Source organism: Coenobita brevimanus, chromosome 57 (genome assembly GCF_032717465.1).
Source record: "Coenobita brevimanus isolate Jiangsu-jjx chromosome 57, ASM3271746v2, whole genome shotgun sequence".
NCBI lineage: Eukaryota > Metazoa > Arthropoda > Malacostraca > Decapoda > Coenobitidae > Coenobita > Coenobita brevimanus.
Window position 1 is genome coordinate 22,745,317 of NC_137010.1, and position 22,993 is coordinate 22,768,309.

General features: G+C 47.7%; 1 protein-coding gene across 1 annotated transcript in view; it reads right to left on the reverse strand.

Moving 5' to 3' along the window:
* The window catches only part of LOC145401927 (uncharacterized), a 56,450-nt gene extending 33,971 nt beyond the window's left edge, over positions 1–22,479 (reverse strand). Inside the window, exons 1-3 of the mRNA XM_080274032.1 lie at positions 22,468–22,479; positions 20,625–20,747; positions 3,061–3,241 (exon numbers count right to left, since the gene is read on the reverse strand). Of these exons, the coding sequence (XP_080130158.1) occupies positions 3,061–3,241; positions 20,625–20,747; positions 22,468–22,479 (316 nt within the window). The remainder of the gene's footprint in view (positions 1–3,060; positions 3,242–20,624; positions 20,748–22,467) is intronic.
* Between the last annotated feature and the right edge of the window lie 514 nt (positions 22,480–22,993).

Here is a 22,993-nt window from a genome sequence, read left to right on the forward strand (position 1 = left end):
CTAAGGTATAGCTGGGTTCCCTTTCTACATCGGAGCTTAGACACAGTACGAGAGGAACAGGACATAAAAACACAGAGCAACAACCTTACACGTATATTAACAAATTCTTAGCTACAGAACGGGCAGACAATCCACACGATATTCTATACAAAGTCAATACACAGGTTGGAAAATGGGTTGTGTGTATCGCACAGGATACTAGATAGACAATATGCTCAGTTTGGGTAAATGGATGATACTCAGTTTCACAGTCCTTATATTTGCACCTTGTTTCACAGTGAGAGGGTGGGGTATGGTTTTTAATGGACACAGAGTAGTTCAAGAGTCCTTATTCTGGTACTGACTTGGTCTCCCACTCGTACAGAATGGATATGCACAGTCACAAGAGTCCTTATTCTGGCAATGAACTTTACCTCTTATTTACACAAAGTGGTTATGTACTGACACAATAGTTCTTATTCTGGCACTGAACTTTACCGTTCACTTGCACTAGGTGAGCACAGTCTAGGTCCTTGTCTCTCACTTCCGCTCTGTGGGGACTATGTATCACGATCACTGGTCGGTGGGCGAGGGGGAAGGGGGAGCCTGGGGACTCACAGGTGTCAGCCTGTCATTGGTGGAGTCCCTTCAGGAGTCCCTTCGTCCCGTGGCCACGAGACAACTCACAGGGGCGTCGCCTCTTGTCATGGACTATGATTGGGCATGGTGAAGGGCCTATCACTATCGGGGCTAGGGACTGGGGTCTGGCCTTCAGAGCTGGGGCCAAACAGTCTTTGTAGGCACTCCCGCAGGTGCCTGGCGGGGGAAGGGCGTCGCCTTCGTCGGGGAGGGGAATGGTCTCACCCCGGGGTCCTGGGGGTGTTGTCAAGGGTCCGTCAGCTGCAGTCTCCTTCCTGCTGCTCCGCCATCAGGGTAGGGTTGTGGCGTCGCTCCCGGCAGGAGTCCGTCAGGCGTGGGTCCTCCCCTGGTGCTGACTGTATGGAGTACAACCCCAGGGACAACTCAAGGCCTCTCCACCAGTCCTCAAGTTGGAAGTCCTCCTGCAGGTTGCCTCAATTCTGGTGAGTAGAGGTGCAACCTAGGCTGCCACCGGTGGGCAGGGCTGAGTGCAGGTCGCCCTCACGTTGTGAAGTCACAGGGGGTGAGGGACTTTTGTAGCGTCCCTCTCTGGCACGGTTACAGGCCGTCGCCAAGGTCCCTTGGGCAACAGGAGGAGGGAGGCTACAGGCCGTCCCTTCCCTGTTGGTGCAGCTACCAGCTGTAACTGGGGTCTGACTTCCTGACAGGACTGCAGGCGAAGCGTGGCTACAGGCCGTCGCCAGAGTCCCATATGAAGGGAGATGTGTAGGCGAGGACAGGCTATAGGCCATCTCCTGTCTACTGGTGTGGCTACAGGCCGTCACTGGTGTTGTGCCCTTCGAGGCAACTGCAGAAGGAGAGGGGTCATACCATTCTCTCCCCACGTGCGGCTGCAGGCCGTCACGGGTTCTGCAGGGAGGCTCAGCATCACTTGGAACGGCTACAGGTTGTCGCTTCAGTGTGCGGCTACAGGCCGTCGCCTCATTAGAGCGGCTACAGGCTGTCTTTGGGTTTGCGCGGCTACAGGCCATCACTGGGGTGCTGCTTGGAGCTGGGTTTTCAGCTCCACCCCGATCCTGGCAAGGGCTGTCAGAATGAATACAAAGACCTGAACTGTCATGTTCCAATGCATTCATGGGGCTAATTTCTGGCATATGCCTTCGGAGGCCTAATAACCCAGTAGTAAACTGAACGAAGCTAAATTAACTAAAACAGCCCCAAACTGGTTTACTTACGTCTGAACATTGCAGAAGTCAACGAGAATTAGTCCTACTAGAATAGATCCAAGATCACCTGAATGGATGTGGCTGGACCTGAAGGTGCTCTGGCTGAACCCGACTACATATGAAGGCTCTGCAAGGACCTAAATGACCCCGAACAGAAATTAATTAACCTGAATGACCATGAATGAACGTGAAGGACTTGAATGGACCTTAATGAGTGAACTTAAATGGGCATCATACGATCTGAATTGCTCTAAACTGACCTGAAATGACCTGGGCCGAATGGATCTGAAGGCCTTGACTGTTCTATAAAGACACTGATAAACCTAATGACCTAAGTGGATCTGGACGGATCTAATCGATCCTGCATGGCGATGAATGAGCCTGAACTGATCTGACTGAGCTAGATTGGATGTGAATGGCTTGAATAAACATTAATTGAGCTGAATAAACACTAAAATGTCCCGAATAACATGCCTGGATTTGAACTGATAGAAGTATACCTCGCCTGCTCTGACTGTCTGATAATGGTTAACATGACCATTAAGTATGGGTGTGACAACACCAGAAGCGACCTGGGTCCTGAACTGACAGTTGGATGTATTCCTAATGACTTCACACAGGAAAATCAAGTCATTATGACTGTTGTTCTTTTGCCAAGTATGTTCAGTGATGGCTATACCTATTTCTTGGATGTGCCTGCTAATAACTGTGTCAGCTGACTTATCTCCGCACGATATTGATACAGAATCGACGAACATGCTTTTCAATAATTTAACATTATTTCATGCTTCCACCTTAAGCGAGAGCCTTTAATCCCGGAGAGGATGTGTGCACACAAACAACGGGCTTACTTCGTTACATTTATTTCACCATTATTTATTTTATTAGTTTTCAGTGTTTTCTGTTTTATAATACCATCACTGCATGTTTTTATGATTTTGTGCAATGTACATGCATTATTAAAGTTTTTATATTTGTCGTCAGTACTGTTATTAACTGATAACTTATATACCGGTTCATGTGTGTATGACGTAAGTTTAAAATTCATGCGTAAATTTAAACTACAAAATTAGTTCCTATAAAATAAACAAGACTGTGAAAAAAGGGAAAGCACTGAAACAACCACTACCAATGATTTTACAACAACAATAACAACAATTACTACAACTATTACCACTACTACTACTAATAACATCCAAAAAACCACACGTAGTCCTACCACAACTATTTCCATCAATGCCACCACCCTTATTACCTTCAGTGGGAGCCCCTAAGTGGAGCAGGAGTTTGGTGCAATGTGGAGCCTTGTGGTGGATGGCAAGGTGAAGCAGACTGGCCTTCACCATTCGCCCCCTACCTCCCTCGTCCTCCGAGGCACCCAGCATCAGATCGTACACGGCGCTTACGTCTATGTGACCCGGGATGCATGACACCACCTGCAGGGGCGAGGTAATGGTTAATGTTTTCATCTGACGGAACTGAGTCACACCTGCAACTTGAATACAGTCATGAGTACATGAAAATCGATAAGCCTTAGTAATGAGGTTGGAATGGATTTTCTTGGCTACTAGCCAAATTAACTCACCAAATTAGTTATACCAGGGTATCAAGTGTTCCAAAATGGATTTGGGATTTTCGTTGGGCTGGAGCAAACACGTTATACCTGTGAGTGGAGGATGACAAAAACAAGCCGGCAGGCGACGATGGCCAGCTCTAAGCGAGCCTATCGAATTTTAGCAGCTTCTGTTCAGCCTGTACACACAAAGGAGGTGTAATCACACCTAGGTCCTTCTCTCTGTCTGATGTGTGTAGGGTTTTATTTCCTAACTTATGATCCCAATCAGGTCTTCTTCCATTTTTACCAAACTTAATTACATGACACTTGTCCACATTGAATTCCATTAGCCATGTATTACTCCATTCATGTAGTTTATTTAGTTCTTCTTGTAGCTCTTTACAAGAGTCGAGTCCGTTAGTAATTTTCCTTTGTATTTTTGCATCTGCAAACATATTTAGATAGCTTTCAACTCCAGTGTTACTGTCTATATCATTTATATACACTAAAAACATGATTGGTGCCAGCACTGAGCCCTGTGGAACTCCGCTAGTCACTTCCTTCCATGATGAGTAATTTCCCCTTAGTACTCTTATCATTTCTCTTTTTATGAGAAAATCTTGCATCCAACAATACAGTTTGCCTCGAATTCCTTCTTGATGGTACAGTTTCCATAAAAGTCTTTGGTGTGGTACTATGTCAAATGCCTGCTTGAAATCTAAATAGATACTGTCCACTCATCCTTCTCTTTCCTGTAATATGTCTGTTACTCTGTCATAGTAGCTCAATAGATTAGTAACACATGATTGTTTGTGTGTGTGTGTGTGTGTATGTGTGTGTGTGTGTGTGTGTGTGTGTGTGTGTGTGTGTGTGTGTTCTTACCTAATTGTTCTGGCCTAATTGTATCTTTACAGGAATGAGTCAAGCTCGTACTGTCCTGTGTCTTAAACCAATTTCATCATACATCTCCTTAAATTTATGAATTGTTTTGGCACACTATTTCATTCGGTAGTGCATTTCATTGATCAATTGCCCTATTTGGAAAACTAAATTTCCTTGTCTTTATCGCCTCTCTTTTTATGCAGTTTTTCTTTGCAGTGTCCTTTTGTTGATGCTTCCCCATAGGTTGTATATTCATATGACTATTTTCTCCTTCCCTGATATGCATTCATATAGCATACTGATGTCTCCTCCTTTCCTTTTCTCCTGTAGTGTTGGCAGATTCAGTTTTTCTAGTCTTTCTTCATAGCTTAGATCCCTTAAGCTTGGTACCCACCTTGTAGCGGCCCTTTGAACTATTTCAATTTTATCTATGTGTTTCTTGAGATGAGGATTCCAGACTACTAATGCATACTCCAGGGTTGGTCTGATGAAAAATGTTATTATCTTTCTCAACATGTCTTCATTTATGAATGTAAATGCTATTTTCATATTTGCAAGCAGGGTGTACATATTCCGTACCTTCTCACTTATATGGTCAGCCGGAGATAGTCTGTTATTGATAATCACACCTAAGTCCTTCTCTCTTATATATGTAGGGTTTTACTTCCTGACTTATAATCCCAATCTGGTCTCTTCCCACTATTACCAAACTTGATTACATGACACTTGTCCACACTGAATTCCATTTGCCATGTATTGCTCCATTCACGAAGTTTATTTAATTCTTCTTGTAGCTCTTTACAAAAGTCTGTTAGTATTTCTCCTTTGTATTTTTGTATCATCAGCAAACATTTAAGTAGCTTTCATTTCCAATATTACTATCTGTGTCATTTATATACATTAAAAACGTAATTGCAGTGCCAGCACTGAGCCCTGTGGAACTCCTCTAGTCACTTCCCCCCATGATGAGTAAGGTGACCAGACTCCCGCTTTTAGGCGGGGCAGTCCCGCTCTTTGGACGTCTGTCCCGCTTTTTTTTATTGTGAGAAGAATGTCCCGCTTTTTGAGCAAATTATCTTAGACGTCCCGCTTTTAGAAATTTACTATTGTATTAGATATAACATGAACTTCTTTTATGAAATTAGTATGATTTAGAAAAATTATGCATTCTCCTAACCAAATGAAACACCGAATTATTATTATAAAATCTGTAATACTCACTATATAGCTGGTAACTTTGGTAGACCCATTCACTGTACCGTACGGTCGGTATGTTTGGAGTTCATACGAGTCTACGAGACGTTAGTGTTTAATTAGCAGCCTCATGGTGCGGTGCAGCGCGGCAGTGGTCTCTGTCACTCATATAAATCAGTATACACACACACACACACACACACACACACACACACACACACATATATATATATATATATATATATATATATATATATATATATATATATACACAGCCTTGCCCTTAGATCGGACTATATGAGCTCTCAGCTCCCTTCCGGGAGGGTAAAAGCTGACCATCAAGTGATCCTGACCAACCCGGTGAATTACACACAGACGCGCGCGCGTCCCGCTTTTACCTCTAATAAATTTGGTCACCTTAATGATGAGTAATTTCCCATTAGTGCTGTTCTCATTTCCATTTTTCTTAGAAAATCTTGCATCCAACAGTACAGTTTGCCTCGGATTCCTCCTTGATGGTACAGTTTCCATAAAAGTCTTTGGTGCGGTACTCTGTCAAATGCTTTCTTGAAATCTAGATAATAATGTTTCTGCAACTGTCATAGTAGCTTAATAGATTAGTAACACATGATTTTCCCTTTCTGAAACCAAATTGCCTTTTTGTTATTGTATTGTGTTCTTCTAGATGTTTTACCCAAACTTTTCATATCAGCTTTTCCAGTATATATCTTACTTACAACACTGGTTAGTGAAACAGGTCGGTAATTTAGTGGATTTTGTCTATTCTCTTTCTTGAATAGGGGAACAATGCTTGCTTTCTTCCAAATATCAGGTAATTTACCTTGACCCAAGGATTCCTTGAATATTAAAGATAATGGTCTACTTAACTCCTTTGCACATTCATGTAGCTAGCACCCAACATAAAATTTCGGCTGGACCATTTGCTTTTCCTTTGTCTAGTTTACTTAACTCGTCCTGTATTTCTTTTTCTGACATTTGTATATCCGGTAATATGTTTGGGCATGGATGTTCCATAATTGTCATCCCTCTCACAATTATTTTCTGTGAAAACTTCGTTGGAAATTCTTATTTAGTGCTTCGCAAATATCTTTCTCTTGTGTATAGAGGATCCCTTCATCCGTAATGGATTGTATTTTATCTTTTACTTTAGTTTTGCTTCGGATATAGCTGTAAAATAGCTTCGATTGATCACTACTTTTCTTTATGGTGACCTCCTCAAACTGTTTTGGGACTTCTCTCCTTTATTCTTGTGCATTCGTTTCTTGCCTGTTTATAGATGTTAAGGCGCGATTCCACCGGGGCAACACAGGCAACATGTAGCATGCGACTTGCCTGGCTTTCAACACGTATGTTGAATGCGGCATTCAACCATGAGACATGTTGACTGCGACAAGTCAACATTGTTTTTTCATGTAGCATGCTACATGCCAATGTTTATGTTGAATGCCACAAAACCATTTCCACCAATTCAACAAAAACTGAGCCAGTTGTCAACACGATGTAACAGACAGACAGATAGATATGTTGATAGACAGAGCTTAACAAAAAATCATACAAGTAGATACAGTAAAACACACACACACACACACACACACACACACACACACACACACACACACACTGCCGAATAACTTATAAAAAGGTTTGAATGTATAGAAAGACGAGTGCTTGGTACCCGCCGTCAAGAAGATACGAATGCAAAAATTTTCTGAAGTACAGTACCTTAGCTTAAGGAACAGGATAGAGAGAATAATGTAACATGAAAGATTTGCTAGTATTGGCACAGTATTAGGGCTGACGGAGAGAGAGAGAGGGGGGGGGAAACAAAGAGAAGAGAAATAGGAAAGAGAGAGGAGAAACGACAAGACAAAAGTAGAGAGAGAGAGAGTGTGTGTGTGTGTGTGTGTGTGTGTGTGTGTGTGTGTGTGTGTGTTCTTGGTTAATCCCCGCAATGAATCTAGTTCAGCCTGGTTATTCTTGTATTGTTCCAAGCGTATACCCCATTGAACAACAAGTTTTCTATATTCTTCTATAAATTCTTCCTTTTTTTCTTGAGACCAATTCATCTTGTTGCTTTCAGTATCGAATCCTTCCCGCGACTGGTGGGAAGGCCGGCAACACTAGGCAACAGGCTAAATCTTGTCGCATGCGTCACGTTCTACAGGCAACTTGTTGCCACCTGTTGCATGCCACACAGTCGCATGCTACATGTTGCCTTGTGTTGAACTGGTTGGATCATGAAATACAGCATAGTGACCCTTGGAACGTCCAACCACCTCCACCAGGAATTCAGCATAATGCCCCCGTGAACTCCCCCCCCCCCCACAAGGACCCCCATGAAGGAGCAGCAGCAACGCACCGAGACTCGATGCGACAATGGCCCAAGTCAGCCCGGGCCATACGCCCCTATGACTCGGAGCTCTCCCACCGTCGCCACAGCAGGAACCCTGCACTACCTTCCGGGTGAGCTTCCACCAACCAGCTTCGGAGTGGAGCTGTCTGTCCAGCTCCTGCCAGCACCTCTAAGGAGTTGGCCTGTAGCCACTCCTGCCTTCTACAGGAGACGGCCAGTAGCCTCTCTGAAGGTGTCTTCTTTCTTGAGACGGCCAGTAGCCGCTCGCCCCTTGCTAAGGAATCGGCCAGTAGCCGCTCGCCCCTTGCTAAGGAATCGGCCAGTAGCCGACCTGAGGGTAATCAGGAGACAGCCGGTAGCCACTCCCGCCTTCGTCAGAAGATGTCCTTCCGGAGATGGTCGGTAGCCGCTCCAAACCTCCTCCGGAAGGAGTCAGCCTGTAGCTGCTCCTACCTTCGTCAGACGGCCGGTAGCCGCTCAGAAGGCATTGCCCCTGAGTCGGCCTGTAGCTGCTCCACACCCCTCCTGCAGGAGTCAGCCTGTAGCCACTCCTGCCTTCGTCAGACGGCCGGTAGCTGCTCAGAAGGTGTTGCCCTTGAGTCAGCCTGTAGCCGCTCCTCATCCCTCCTGAAGGAGTTGGCCTGTAGCCATTCCCACCTTCATCAGACGGCCGGTAGCCACTCTGAAGGCATTGCCCCTAAGTCAGCCTGTAGCCGCTCTCCACCCCTCCTGCAGGAGTCGGCCTGTAGCCACTCCCGCCTTCGTCAGACGGCCGGTAGCCGCTCCGAAGGTGTTGCCCCTGAGTCGGCCTGTAGCCACTCTCCACCCCTCCTGAAGGAGTCAGCCTGTAGCCGCTTCCGTCTTCGTCAGAGAGCCGGTAGCCGCTCCGAAGGTGTCCCTGGGTCGGCTGGCAGTTACTCACCCTCTCAGGTCATGGCTAGTAGCCGGGCCTTGGTGCCTTGTGGTCGCACCCCTGGGAAGCCACGGCCAGTAGCTGGGCCCCATGGCTGGAGGCGGCAGAGAGCCGCCCTGCCGCCCCAGCGTGAGACGAGTTCCCCGATCCCCGACGCAGAGGGCATAGAGGAGGACTGGAGACACCCTATAGCTTCCCCTGGCCTCTGCTCCCTATGACTGGCCCTGGAGAAGACCCACCTGAAGGACCCTGATGCAGACCGGTGCCACAGCCCCTCCCTGTTGGCGCCGCCTAGCTCTGGGGGCTGCAGCCCTTGGAAACCCCAGGCCCTCCCCAGAAAGCCCGGGCGGAAACTCCCTATGCCTCGACGGTGGTGGACCTCCAACTCCATCAGCAACCTGAACGAGAGGTTCAGGCAATTGTTCGGCCCTAGTCCTAAGGGCCACACTTCTGTCCCCAGCCCAGAAAGTACGGGCCCCTTCACCACCTGCAGCCCCAGACGAGAGAAGATGCCCCTGCACGAGATCCCATGCCCTCTTGGCACGGCCTCCCCTGGCAGTGCCCCTGCTCCAGCCAAAGTGAAGCCGCATTGTCTCTTCGCCGCACCCGCCACCCAGTGACCCACGAAACAGTGACTGTGACCATATTGTAGTGTAACAGTGGCGAGGCTATAAAGTGCATTCATAGCACCAGACCAAGTGTTTTAAGGGAAACTGGAATGATAATGGTCTAACAGTAACAAGGTGGAATAGTGAGTAGTCAATATAGAACCAAAGTGCTAGTGAATAAGACCGATGCCTAATATCGATCATATCACAGTAAAAGAAATACCCAAGCCGTGGAGTTAGTAATAATAATTAACCAAAAGTCCCTTGCCACTAGAAAATAGTAAAGTGAACACGCTACCAATAAACTCCGCCTCATACTACCATAATCATAATTAGACCCCAGTGCCTTACACCCTCCCCTAGTGAGCCTCATCTCTAACTCCTCCATGCGCTTAGAGACCTTGGACTGTACTAATTCTGAATACTCCGCCTCGAGTGTTATTTTAGTATATTCACCAATAGTATCCTGTGAGATACTAATTGCATTATCTAGATATAAGTGTTTTTGATCAATCAAATATTGTGTTTGTAACATCTGCTGTTGTCCCTTGTCTGACTGAGTAATACACGTGTAAGGTAATTGCCTGGAGTTTTTGTGTCCTGCCTTTCTCTTATTTGTCCTAAGCCCCGGTCTCAAAAGAGAACCCCGCTACGTGTTAGGTGTCTGAGGAATGGGAAGTCGAGCCTTAAACACCTAGCATTACACTGGTGGACAGCGGTGGTTCTTGACCCGGGAATACGAGAGAGGTAGTAAGGAAATACAGGCAAAATGGCAACTAAACCACACGTGCCCAAGTTCAACCCCGAACAGTATGATGTACACACATATCTGGCGATCATCAAACCGTTACTAGATATTGGTTTTGAAAATTATCAACAAAAAATCGCAGTCACGCTCCCACTGCTGGACAAAGCGGCGGCTAACAGCACCGAAAGTCGTTACAGAGCTCACCTGGCAGAATTTCACGAAATTCGTGATACAGGCCATCACCCCATCACTAGGGAAAGTGGTGGCACTATCCCAACTGGATAGTCTGACGTTTGACGGGAATCTAGACAATACCCTCATTCAGGCAAGATGCCTGGTCACTGCTGCCTACCCGGAGGCAGACGAGGAAACCCGGGAATAACATACTTTTAACACTCTCCTGAGAGTGCTCCCCAATGTTGTAAAAGAACACTTCACTGTCCATGACCTGACTGGAGACATGGATAGAGACATCCAGCTAATACAGCGCCTCCTGACCGCCCGCCCTACACCCCAGCAGATCAATGTGGTGAAAAAGTTTCCCACTCAGATTCCGGCTCCCCCAGTTAAGTCACGTCCACCCATGCCTCACACCAGCCCCACCCCAGCACTGAGCTCACCTAGGGCACACCCCAAGGGCCGGCGCCCCGCCTACAGGGAAAACCCTAACCTGATTTTGGTGAATCCCTGGGAATTTACGGCCTGCAACTCTAGGTGCCCACTGCATGACATTCGGGACCAGTTGAAGGCTGCACGCCGCAAGCCCACTACCCCAGGTTCACGCAAAGTTTCCTCTCTGGAGGACGAGGCCGCAGAAGATGAACTGGCACCTGTAGAGGAGACCGATCCTGGGGAACAGGAGCAGGAGCAGGAAGAATGAGGCCCCAGACAGCTGGATTTTTAGGCCCGCCCCTTCACCATCCCACAGTGGCGGGGGCCATTACCCCGAAATACCGCCCCCTAGTGTACCACAAGATGAAACTGAACGGGATGAAGGCCAGACTTCTGGCCGATACAGGAGCGGCCAGATCATGCCTTTACAGTCACTACTCCCGCCACAGATCGACCTTTGGCCCGCTCCACCCCACAGCCACTTACCTTGTGGACGCGGGGGATGGCCCCCTGCCCATCCGTGGGGAGACACGGGCCTTAAGGGTTGACACCCACCAGCCGGTGTCAACCCAACACCAGTTTATAAATTTCGACTCTTCCTGCCGGAACTACGACGGGTACTTAGGACTGGACTTGTTACAGAAGCTAGGGGCCACCATAGATTGCCGCCACCGACAGCTCCAGTTCCGTGCCCCACCCAACCCTCCCCGGGCCGTTTGCACCTGTATGCCACAGCCCCGGCCGGAAGACACCCCGTCCCTCCCTCCCTTGCCCCCATCCACCCTCCCCTCCCATGCCCCCTCCCACTACCCCTCCTCCCTCTTTCCCCGCCACCGTTTCTGCCGCTGTTACCATTCCCCCTCATCATGAGCCTGGGTGCCCCTCAACCGGCCCTCTGGCCCCTCTGTTTTCTTCTTTCCCCTCCTGCTGCCAGAAGCCCTCTCGCCCTGCCTTTTGTCTCCAACTTTCCTTCCCCCACATTGCACGGCAGTCCGAATCACGAACCTCGCCCCTTCACCCCTCACCTTCCCAAAAGGGCTCATAATCAAAGAGATGGAAGAAGCCGAGCCCTGCGTCCCTTCCCCCTCCCACTCCCCCGTCCCCCTGCTGCCCATTCCTGACCATCTCTCCGCCCATCAGTCAGACACCACACGCTGCCTTCTCCTGGATTTCCAGGATCTGTTCGCGGCAGGGCCAGCAGACATCGGACATACCACATACTTGTCGCACGAAATTCATACGACAGGCCCGCCAACTCGACAACCATCCCGATGAAAGAACCCTAGACAGCAGGAAGAGGAGGACCACCAAGTACAAGAAATGATAGAAGCAGGCGTCATTTCCCCCTCCACCAGACCCTGGTCCTCCCCTGTTGTCCTCATGAAAAAGAAGGATGGCATGATGCGATTCTGCGTTGACTACCGCCACCTTAACAATGTAACTATCAAAGATGCCACTCCACTCCCCTGAATAGACGATTCCTTGGATTCCCTGTACAGAGCTTCCTGGTTCTCCACCTTGGACCTCCAGTTGGGATATTGGCAAGTCCCCATGCAACAGGGAGACCAAGGCAAAACTGCTTTCTCGACGAGTAATGGCAAACATTACGAGTTTAATGTCTTGCCGTTCAGTCTCTGCAACGCCCGCGCCACCTTCTCCAGGTTAATGAAATCTGTCCTCAGCGGCCTCACGTGGGAAATATGCCTGGCGTACTTAGATGATGTTATCATCTCCAGCCAAACCTGGGCCGAGTGCCTCCGCCGGGTTTTTACCAGAATCCGACAGGCAGGCCTCAAACTCTGGCCCTCTAAGTGCATCCTGGTCGCTCGGACCGTCTCGTTCCTGGGACATGTCATCTCCCAGGCAGGAATCTCCCCCGACCCCGACAAGCTCCGCGCCATTGCGGACATACCCCCACCAAAGGACGTCCATGGCATTCGAGTCTTCCTAAGCTCGACATCCTACTACTGCCATTTCGTAAAGGGGTTTGTCCACATCGCCAAACCTTTCCATGACCTAACTCGAAAGGGGGAACCGTTCCTCTGGACGGATGAGAGACGAGCTGCTTTCCAGCAGCTAAAAGACAAACTCGTCTCCGCCCCCATCGTGGCCTTTCCTGATTACGCCCTCCCCTTCCGCCTCTACACCGACGTCTCCCTCTCTGCCATAGGCTCTGTGTTGGCACAAGTCCAGGAAGGCTGCGAGCACATCATCACCTGCACCAGCCATACCCTGAATCAGGCGGAGAAAAATTATGCCGCAACCAAAGAATGTTTGGGCATAATATGGGCTCTCCAACACTTCCGGGCATTCCTCTTCGGGACCCAGGTCACCATCATTACGGACCACCAGTCTCTCCAGTGGTTAAGACAATCCGACACCCACAACACCCAACTCCTCAGATGGTGTGAGACCCTGGAGGAGTTCAATTACGAAATCTCCTACAGACCAGGCAAGCTCCATACCAATGCAGACGCCCTCTCCCGGCTCCCCATCCATGCCGTCCAGCCGGAAACAGACCTCCTACAGCAGTGGCACGGCAAGGAGCGACCCCCATGGATTCCCCCCCACCTATTCAAGAAACTATACCGGCAGGGCGACCACATCCTAACCCCCTCCGGTCATATCCTCCTGGCCCCTGACACTGCTCTCGACGTCGTACCCCACCTTCATGCCCACAACGGCATCCATCTGGGTACCAAGAAGTTGCTACAAGTGTTCAACGACACCTACAGGGCACCTAACCCTTCCACCCTCGCCAAAGAAATTATCCAAAGCTGCAGCGCCTGTGCGCTCGGAAAAGACATCACACGTACCATAGGACTGTCAGGCCATATCACCGCCCACAAACCCTGGCAGCTACTAGCAATCGACGTGGTAGGGCCTCTGCCCCCCAGATCGGGTTACAAGTATGTAATCACGTTCGTTGACACCTATTCCAAGTTCATCGTGGCCTGCCCAGCAAAGGAACATCACGCTGTCGCAGTTGCCGATGCCCTCCTTCGACAACGTCTTTCCCTACTTTGGTATTCCCCAAGCCATCCATTCGGATAACGCACCCGAGTTCACTGGGAAAGTCTGGGCGGAACTCGCCAAAATTTCTGGGTTTAACATCTCCCACTCCCCCCCCTACTGGCCACACGGAAACACAGTGTGCGAGCACAGCCATCGTACCCTCATGAATCAGCTCCGCACATGAATAGAAGCCATTAAGGACGAAGACTGACCCGCCCACATAAAGATTGTCCAATGGGGCATCAACTCCTGACCCAGAGAAGATGGAGTTTCGCCATATGAGTGGATATTCGGTGAGACACCCCTCTTACTGCCCCTTCAGCAGCACCTGCAACCACCCACCTCCGCTCCCGCAATGGACCCGCTACACCACCTTAACCGCCGTTTGACGCACCTTCAAAGCAACTTGGACCTCAGCCCCGACACAGCATCCAGCCCCTACCGACCTGGCGACACCGTCATGATTGCCCAACTCCCCACCCCTCACAAACTCGCACCCCACTTCACAGGGCCCCACACTATCACCCGTGTCCCCAACCCCTATCAAGTTACCATTGATTACCACAGCACCCCTCGCACTCTCCGAAACCGACACGTATGTCCCTTCCGCGCTCCTGCCCCTACCGCCCCAGCCCCATGCCCCGTCCCTCCTTCTACCCCAGAGCTGCCCCTCTCTCCCACCTACGAGTGCTACATCTCCTTCTCCTCCCCCTCCACCTCCCCTGCCACCTCTGCCTCCCCAGCCGCCACACCACGTCACACCTCACCTGCACCATCAACGCCCTACCGCTCCCCCTCACCACCTCCTCCTGCCACTCTGTCTCCTACGCTCGGCACCACGTGTCCCGCCCATGCCAACACACCTCCACCACTGCCCTCACCCATCGCCGCCTCCTCCAACCAGCCACACTTCCACATCCCCACTCCTAACTCCTCACATCCCGTCTCAACAACCGCCTGCCCAACAGCACGCACCTCACACTCACGCCCACCCCACACGCCCACTTCACCACCCACGCTGACCCTCAAAACTACAACCACCCACTCCGGCCGCCTCTCACGCCCACCTGCCCGATACACCCACTCTCCCACCCCACCCGCTTCCCCACAACTTCACACTGTCATGCTACGCCAGGCCCAAATCCCAGCCACCTGTACTCCCCATAGACCCTACGCCACATTATCCCAACACAAAACCCAACTCCTACCCTCAGTGTCCAGCATTCAGCACCACACCACACCACAGGCAACAACCATGACCATGAGGATCCGACAGGCTGTATGGGCACCTACCCTCAGTCGAAACCGCAGGGTCCGAGGACCACACCACCTCCTCCGCTCCTCCACCACCATCTCCACCTTTTTCCTCACCTGTGACGCAGAGCAGGATGAAAACATCGCCACCACTACCTAGCAAGCCCTCAGAAATCTCCACCCCACGTACACCACCCACGATACTCGTGTCTATCACCTCTAGTCACGGGGACGTGACTTTTTCCAAGTGGACGGTGGAGAAATGAAGCATAGTGTCCCTTGAAACATCCAACCACCTCCACCAGGAATTCAGCATAGTGCCCCCGTGAACTCCCAGACACCCCAACAAGGACCCCAAGGAGGAGCAGCAGCAGGCACTGAGACTCGGTGCGACAACGGCCCAAGTCAGCCTGGGCCGTACGCCCCTATGACTCAGAGCCCGCCCGCCGTCGCCATAGCAGGAATCCTGCACTACCTTCCGGGCGAGCTTCCACCAACCAGCTTTGGAGTAGAGCTGTCTGTCCAGCTCGTGCCAGCGCCCCTAAGGAGTCAGCCTGTAGCCACTCCCGCCTTCTACAGGAGATGGCCAGTAGCCTCTCTGAAGGTGTCTTCTTTCTTGAGATGGCCGGAAGCCGCTCGCCCCTTGATAAGGAATCGGCCAGTAGCCGACCTGAGGATAATCAGGAGATGGCCGGTAGCTGCTCCCGCCTTCATCAGAAGGTGTCCTTCCGGAGACGGCTGGTAGCTGCTCCAAACCCCCTCCAGAAGGAGTCGCCCTGTAGCCGCTCCCACCTTCGTCAGACGGCCGGTAGCCGCTCCAAAGGCGTTGCCCCTGAGTCGGCCTGTAACTGCTCTACACCCCTCCTGCAGGAGTTGGCCGGTAGTTGCTATGAAGGTGTTGCCCCTGAGTCGGCCTGTAGCCGCTCCACATCCCTCCTGAAGGAGTCAGCCTGTAGCCGCTCCTACTTTTGTCAGACAGCCGGTAGCCGCTCTGAAGGTGTCCCTGGGTTTGCTGGCAGTTACTCACCCTCTCAGGCCATGGCAAGTAGCTGGGCCTTGGCGTCTTCTGGTCACGTCCCTGGGAAGCCATGGCCAGTAGCCGGGCCTTGGCGTCTTGTGGTCGCGCCCCTGGGAAGCCATGGCCAGTAGCCAGGCCCCATGGCCAGAAGCGGCAGAGAGCTGCCCCAGCATGAGACGAGTTCCCCAACCCCCGATGCAGAGGGCATAGAGGAGGACTGGAAAGGCCCTATAGCTTCCCCCGGCCTCTGCTCCCTACGACTGGCCCTGGAGAAGACCCACCTGATGGACCCTGATGCCGACTGGTGCCACAGTCCCTCCCTGTCGGCGCCGCCTAGCTCTGGGGGCCGCAGCCCTTGGGAACCCCAGGCCCTCCCCAGAACGCCTGGGCAGGAACTCCCTGCGCCTTGATGGTGGAGGACCTCCACCTCCGTCAGCAACCTGAACGAGAGGTTCAGGCAATTGTTTGGCCCTAGTCCTAAGGGCCACACTCCTGTCCCCAGCCCGAAAAGTACGGGCCCCATAGCCACCTGCAGCCCCGGACGAGAGAAGGCGCCCTTGCGCGTGATCCTGTGCCCTCTCGGCACGGCCTCCCCTGGCGGTGCCCCTGCTCCGGCCGAAGAGAAGTCGGATTGTCTCTCCGCTGCACCTGCCGCCCAGTGACCCATGAGACAGTGACTGCGACCATATTGTAGTGTAACAGTGGCGAGGCTGTAAAGTGCATTCATAGTACCAGACCAAGTGTTTTAAGGGAAGCTGGAATGATAATGGTCTAACAGTAACAAGGCGGAATAGTGAATAGTCAATATAGAACCAAAGTGCTAGTGAATAAGACCGATGCCTAATATCCATCATATCACAGTAAGAGAAATACCCAAGCCGTGGAGTTAGTAATAATAATTAACCAAAAGTCCCTTGCCACTAGAAAATAGTAAAGTGAACACGCTACCAATAAACTCCGCCTCATACTACCATAATCATAATTAGACCCCAGTGCCTTACACCCTCCCCTAGTGAGCCTCATCTCTAACTCCTCCACGAGCTTAGAGACCTTGGACTGTACTAATTCTGAATACTCCGCCTCGAGTGTTATTTTAGTATATTCACCAATAGTATCCTGTGAGATACTAATTGCATTATCTAGATATAAGTGTTTTTGATCAATCAAATATTGTGTTTGTAACATCTGCTGTTGTCCCTTGTCTGACTGAGTAATACACGTGTAAGGTAATTGCCTGGAGTTTTTGTGTCCTGCCTTTCTCTTATTTAGTCCTAAGCCCCGGTCTCAAAAGAGAACCCCGCTACGTGTTAGGTGTCTGAGGAACGGGAAGTCGAGCTATAAACAATTAGCATTACAGAACACACTTGGCCTATGCGACACTGTAGCATGCCTCATGTTGCCGAAATGTTGCCTCGGTGGAATCGCGCCTTTATATTCCCTCTCACTATTGTGTCTTCTGTATCTGTTCCACAACAAGTCTTTTTTCTTTTGATTTTTTCCATTCTTTATTAAACAATTTCTTTATTTTCATTTCTGCTTCTTTGTGCCGAGAGATGTATTTTTGGACTCCTATTTCATTAAGTTCACAGAATTTTCTATAAATAACATTCAGATCTTGTCCTCTAAGCTCTTTTTCCCAATTTGTTTCTAAGAAGTATGTCTTTAGGTCATGATAGTTGCCCTTTTTGTAGTTAAGGCACTTTTTGTAACATTCATTAGAAGTTTCAACTTAATACTGAGTGGTCGCTTTTGCCGAATGCAGGGTGATACATAAAATTGTAAATATAGTTTTCTTGCCTAGTAAATAAGATCTAGTACTGATGGTACATCAATTCCTCTTTTTCTGGTGCTTTCTTATACATGTTGCGTTAGAAAAAACTCCTGCACAAGGTCCAGGAGCTTTTGGTCCCAACAGCTGTCCTGGCTTTTTATATCTAGAGTATTCCAATTTATGTTGGTATTGAAGTCTCCAGATAGTATAATTCTTTCACATTTCTCCTCCATTCTGTGTAGTAATGCTCTTAAACTTTGAACTGTGTTCTCTTCCAGGTCTTCATATTCTCCTTTTTCCCAAATGTTTGATCTGGGTGGCATGTATAAATTTGCCAGAATTACTTTACCTTCAGAAGTACTAATCTCTACTGCGATCAGTTCTACCTGTGAGGGTTTATCTAGTTCTATTTCTTTGTAATTCCTCCTCATTTTTGTTAAGCTCCTACCTCTTCTCCGTATATTGTATTCCTCTAGGTTTAGGGTATCGTTTGATATCCATGATGTTAATTTCGTTTCAGTTAGGCAAAAAATATGTGGTTCCTTTTCTTTAACATAATCATCTCTAGTAATTTAGATACCATTCCATCTTCATCAGAGTACATCAACTTAATCATCATGTTTACATACTTGACATGGATCTACTGCCTTCCTCCTTTTTATTCCCTCCTGTTTATGTACCACTTTCGTACCTGCAATCCAGTTACTTTGTAAAAAAAAAAATTATTTTTCTCTTCCTCTGAGCTTCCCTCGTTTTTTGTTTTTGCCTCCTCCCTCTTCTCTTTTAGTAATCGCAGTTCCTCTTGAGTTAGGAATCTTTTTATCCATACGTTTTTGAAATCCTCTTTTTCCATAAGTTTGGTTGTATTTTCCAGTATTTCCTCCAGTGTTCACACTTTGGAAGGTTACTTTTAGATGTCTCGATTTATTTCTCTCATATTTCCCTTGCCTTTTGTGTTCCTCTATGTCTTTACTACAGATTTTCTCTTCTACTTCCATCAATGTGCTCATTACATTTGCCATCTCCTTTTTGTCTCTCAAAATCTTGTTTTTTATTTCTTCCTCCTCTATACCAGTGATTACTATAGATTTGTTGAAGTCTGCTGAATCTTTGACCAATTTTGGATTGTTTTGGATTATTTTCTTCACTTCTTTTTTAATGCTCTTTTCTTCGACTCTTGCTTCTTTCTTTACTTTCACCATTTCAGCATACGTGGTTTCCATATCATTTTTGTAGCTTTGCAGCGCTTCATTCACCTGGGTTATCTTCTCCTCAGTATCACTGCTATGATCTATCAGAGTGTTTGCCTGTCTTATTATCTCTATCATTTCTGAACTCTTCCATAATACTCTCATGGTTGATAACTGTGCTTGCCATTTCACTAATCTTAGAGTACCCACTTCAGCTGTAAGCTCATCTTTTGTTGTGTCTTTCTTGTTAACCTCCTTTACAAATTTTTCATTTTCCTCCTTCTGCAAATGAAACTGCTTCTTAATTTCATCTATTTCACTCATTTCATGCCTTCTCTAATTTGTAAACTCGTTCTGCCAGCTTATTTTGCATCTCCATTTCCACCAGTTCCTGGTAGAATCATCATCCTGGTTTCTTCCTTTATCCCTTTTCTTAACTCCTTCCAAATTTGCTTTGCTAAAGATGGTGGTCATCTTGTGGTACTAAAAAAAAGATTCTCTTTACGGTTTTGTTAAATATCTCGAAAAGTTGAGGACGAATGTTCAGCAAACTCTGATGAAATAACAACTATGTGGAAATGCACAAGCCAACTGCTTGTCGTGACGATTTGATTACAGACAACCGATTACCAGCCGCCATATATTCTTTAATGTGGATAAGCTTTTTGTGTAACGCGTGGCCACTAAATTCCGTTGAGTTTTGAAAATTTTCTTCAAAAATGATTTCTAGGTAGCTTGTGTACCTTAGCCAATTTTGGTGGGTAGTTAGCATCCGTTCCCGGAATGTTGCATTATCAATCTTTTCCATCTCATTTTCCATACTTTTCACCCCATGTTCTATTGTCTTACAAGTTTTCCATCACTTTCCCATCCATCTGCCTCTTTCCTGCTCATTTCCCCTCTTTCCAACCCATTTTCCTGCTTCCTTATCCATTTTCACCTCTTCATCATCTATTTCCCTCTTATCCACTTATTTCCCTCAGCCACTAGTTTCCCGTCCATACTCATCCATTCCTCCTCTTTCCGTCAGTTTCTTTTTTTTACCGTCCATATCTCACTCTTTCTCACCCATTTCTCCTTCTCAACCATCATCCTTCTTTTCCACCCATTTCCCCTTTTTCCAATTCATACCCCCCTTTTCCTCTTATTTTCTACTTGTCAACTCTTTTTTTTATTCCCATGCATTTCCTCTCTTTACTTGTAAGATCCACTTTTTTCACCCATTTATCCCATATGTCCCATTTCCCACTCTTTCCCACCCATTCCATTTTTTCCGCACACTTTTATTCCTTTCCATCCCACTGGCATTCGTTTCCTACAAACCTTTATTCCATTCCCTGCCACTTCGTCTCTGTTCTGCCTGTTTCATACTTTTCCCACCCACTGCCATCCCTTTCCCTCATAATTAATTCCATCCTTTCCCACCTATTTTCCGTCCAGCCACTTCCTCTTACCCATTTTCCACCTATACTTCCACCATTTTCCAGGCATATTTCATCTCCTTTTCACCAGTTTTCCCTCTTCGCTACCCATATTTTTCCCTTTCCAACCATTTTATACTTATCTGTCCATTTTTCGTATATTCTTTTCTTGGCCATTTTTATCATTTCCACCCGTTTTCATACTTTTTCAACCCATTTTTATGCTTTCCCGACTATTTTCCTCTTTCCCGTCCATGATCGTACCGTTCTCACGTCATCCTGGATGATAGCGTTAATGGCCGTGTTGAGGGCGTGAAGGCGCTGCTCGGGCGTGGGCGCAGGCGGCGCCGTGGATCCCAGACGAGTACGCCCACCAGCACGTCCAGCCTGGTGGGGGAGGAGCGAGTAAGAAGCGTTAGTAGGTAGAGTTGGAGGGAAGGTTGGATAATGGGATGTGTGGGTAGTCACGAATTTTACTGTGTGGGAGGGAGTTTCAGTGGCTCACGGTGGATGTGAGTGGGTGTAGGTGAGCTTAGATGGCTGTGGGTACGTGTGGATGGGTGCATGTGGGGTGGAGGGGGCAGGCAGGACCGTGAGCAGGGAGAGGTGATGGTGGAAGTAGAAGGAAATATTCTGGAGCTGTGGATGGGTGTGCATGGGAGAAGATTGCGTGCGTGTGGGAGAAGTTTTAGTAGGTGTGAATGGGTTTGGGAATGGTGGGTGTGGGTGGGCTGGATAGGGTGATAGTGGGAGGTGTGACTGGGTCAGAATGGGTGTGAGAGGCATCAATGGGTGTGGATGAGTGTTGTATGTGAGAATCTTTAGTGAGTGCGGGTGCGTGGGTGGGAAGAGGTGCTTCTCGGTGTAAGGAAGGTGTTAATGGTTGTAAGTCGGTGTAAGTGGTCGTGAGAAGCAGAACTGTGGGCGTGGATGAGAGTTCGTAGCAGTAAGGGAACATTTTGGGAGTGTAAATGGGTATAAGCGTGTGTACAAGAAACAAGTAAAGGTGCATGTGGACGCAAATGGCTGCAGGTGGATGTAGAATGGGTATGAAATATTTGAAGGAGTATGTGGGTGTCAGTGGGTGAAGAATGGTGTGCGAGAAGATGAGTGTGGAAGATCTGGTGGGTAGAGAATAGGTGTAGACAAAATACCGGTAACTATAGGAGTAGGTGGGTGTTGTTGGATGGAGAAAGAGTGTAGCGGAAAAGGTTGAGACGTGTGTGAATGTAAAGTATTATTGAGTGTACGTGACTGTGGGTGGGTTCAGGTAGATATGGAAAGAATATCAGAGTGTGTGTCAGGGAAAAAAAATACGAGGTTTAAGTGTGTGTGGGAGAGCTTGCGAGACGGTCGAGAGTTAGATCCGCATTCCGTTACATTATTCACTATAACCACCTCGATCCTTACGTGAGACAATGAGAAAATTATTCGTGGATTGGCCCGTATTCAAGGTGGCATAGGGGTCTTCTTCCTCAGCAATTTGTTGTATATTAATACCGCCACTGTATGCTCTTGCACATTATTGATGCACACTTTATCGATACTAGAAATACGAGTATATAAGGTAAATAATAAAAAAAGGGTTCAAGTGTATTAAAAATATGTCGCAGAGGAAAAGGTAGTACGCAGTTTCCCATGCCATCTGCAGTGCGACCCAAATTTTGTATAGGTGGGTGTGGATATGGTGCTGATGGGTGCAGCAGGATGTAGGTAGGTGTGGTTGTGGGTGTGTGGGTGTGGCTAGGCTGTAAGCTATACCACTGATGTATGATGAAGCGTAACAAGCACAAATATTAATCAATGCAGATACAACCCATATTCTTATACCAAAAGCTGTTATACACTTGCATATGAATATTGTGTGTAATAAATGTTACCACGTGTTTTAATTAATGCATATACACTCCAGCTGATAACAGAAGTGTACGAGTATAAGCCATCACGAACGTTATTTATATAAATACAACCTAAATCAACATATGTTAATCAATATATGTTAATGCACACTAATGTACCGTAGATAACGGACGAATGAAAGCAGATACGAAAACAAACAACTATAATGAATCGCATTTCTAAACAACTTTATCACACAAAAACTTACCTTGTATGCCATATTTTACTTTCGAGAATATCAAAATGTACACATACAATACACTTCCCTCAGTTGTTCACACTTCTTCGTCCTTTGTTATATTACATCTTATATTAATTTTAACTGACCGTCAACGCTCCAGTATTCATGTCTAACATTCCACTTCTATAAACTGCCTGTGGAAGGTAAAACCAAAGTTTAAACTTAAATTTTCACTCATTATGGAACAAGCTTGTCACAAATGCACCAAATCCATGTATTCTGTTCTCAAGTACTTATAACACAGAAACCTTGATTAATAACTTATTAACTAAATTTAAGACTGTTGTATAATGCTTCACTTCGTTACCAACGCAGACTGACGGCTTGATGAGTTCATTTCCGTTAGGCTGTGTTTATCTTTAGGTTAGGTTATTTATTTATTTATTTTTTTACAAAATAATCTCTTTATCTTATCTTTATTCTTTTCAGTTAATATTTGTTTATCGTGGCATTAGCATACCATAGTGTATAGTAAATGAGGAACAAATTGTTA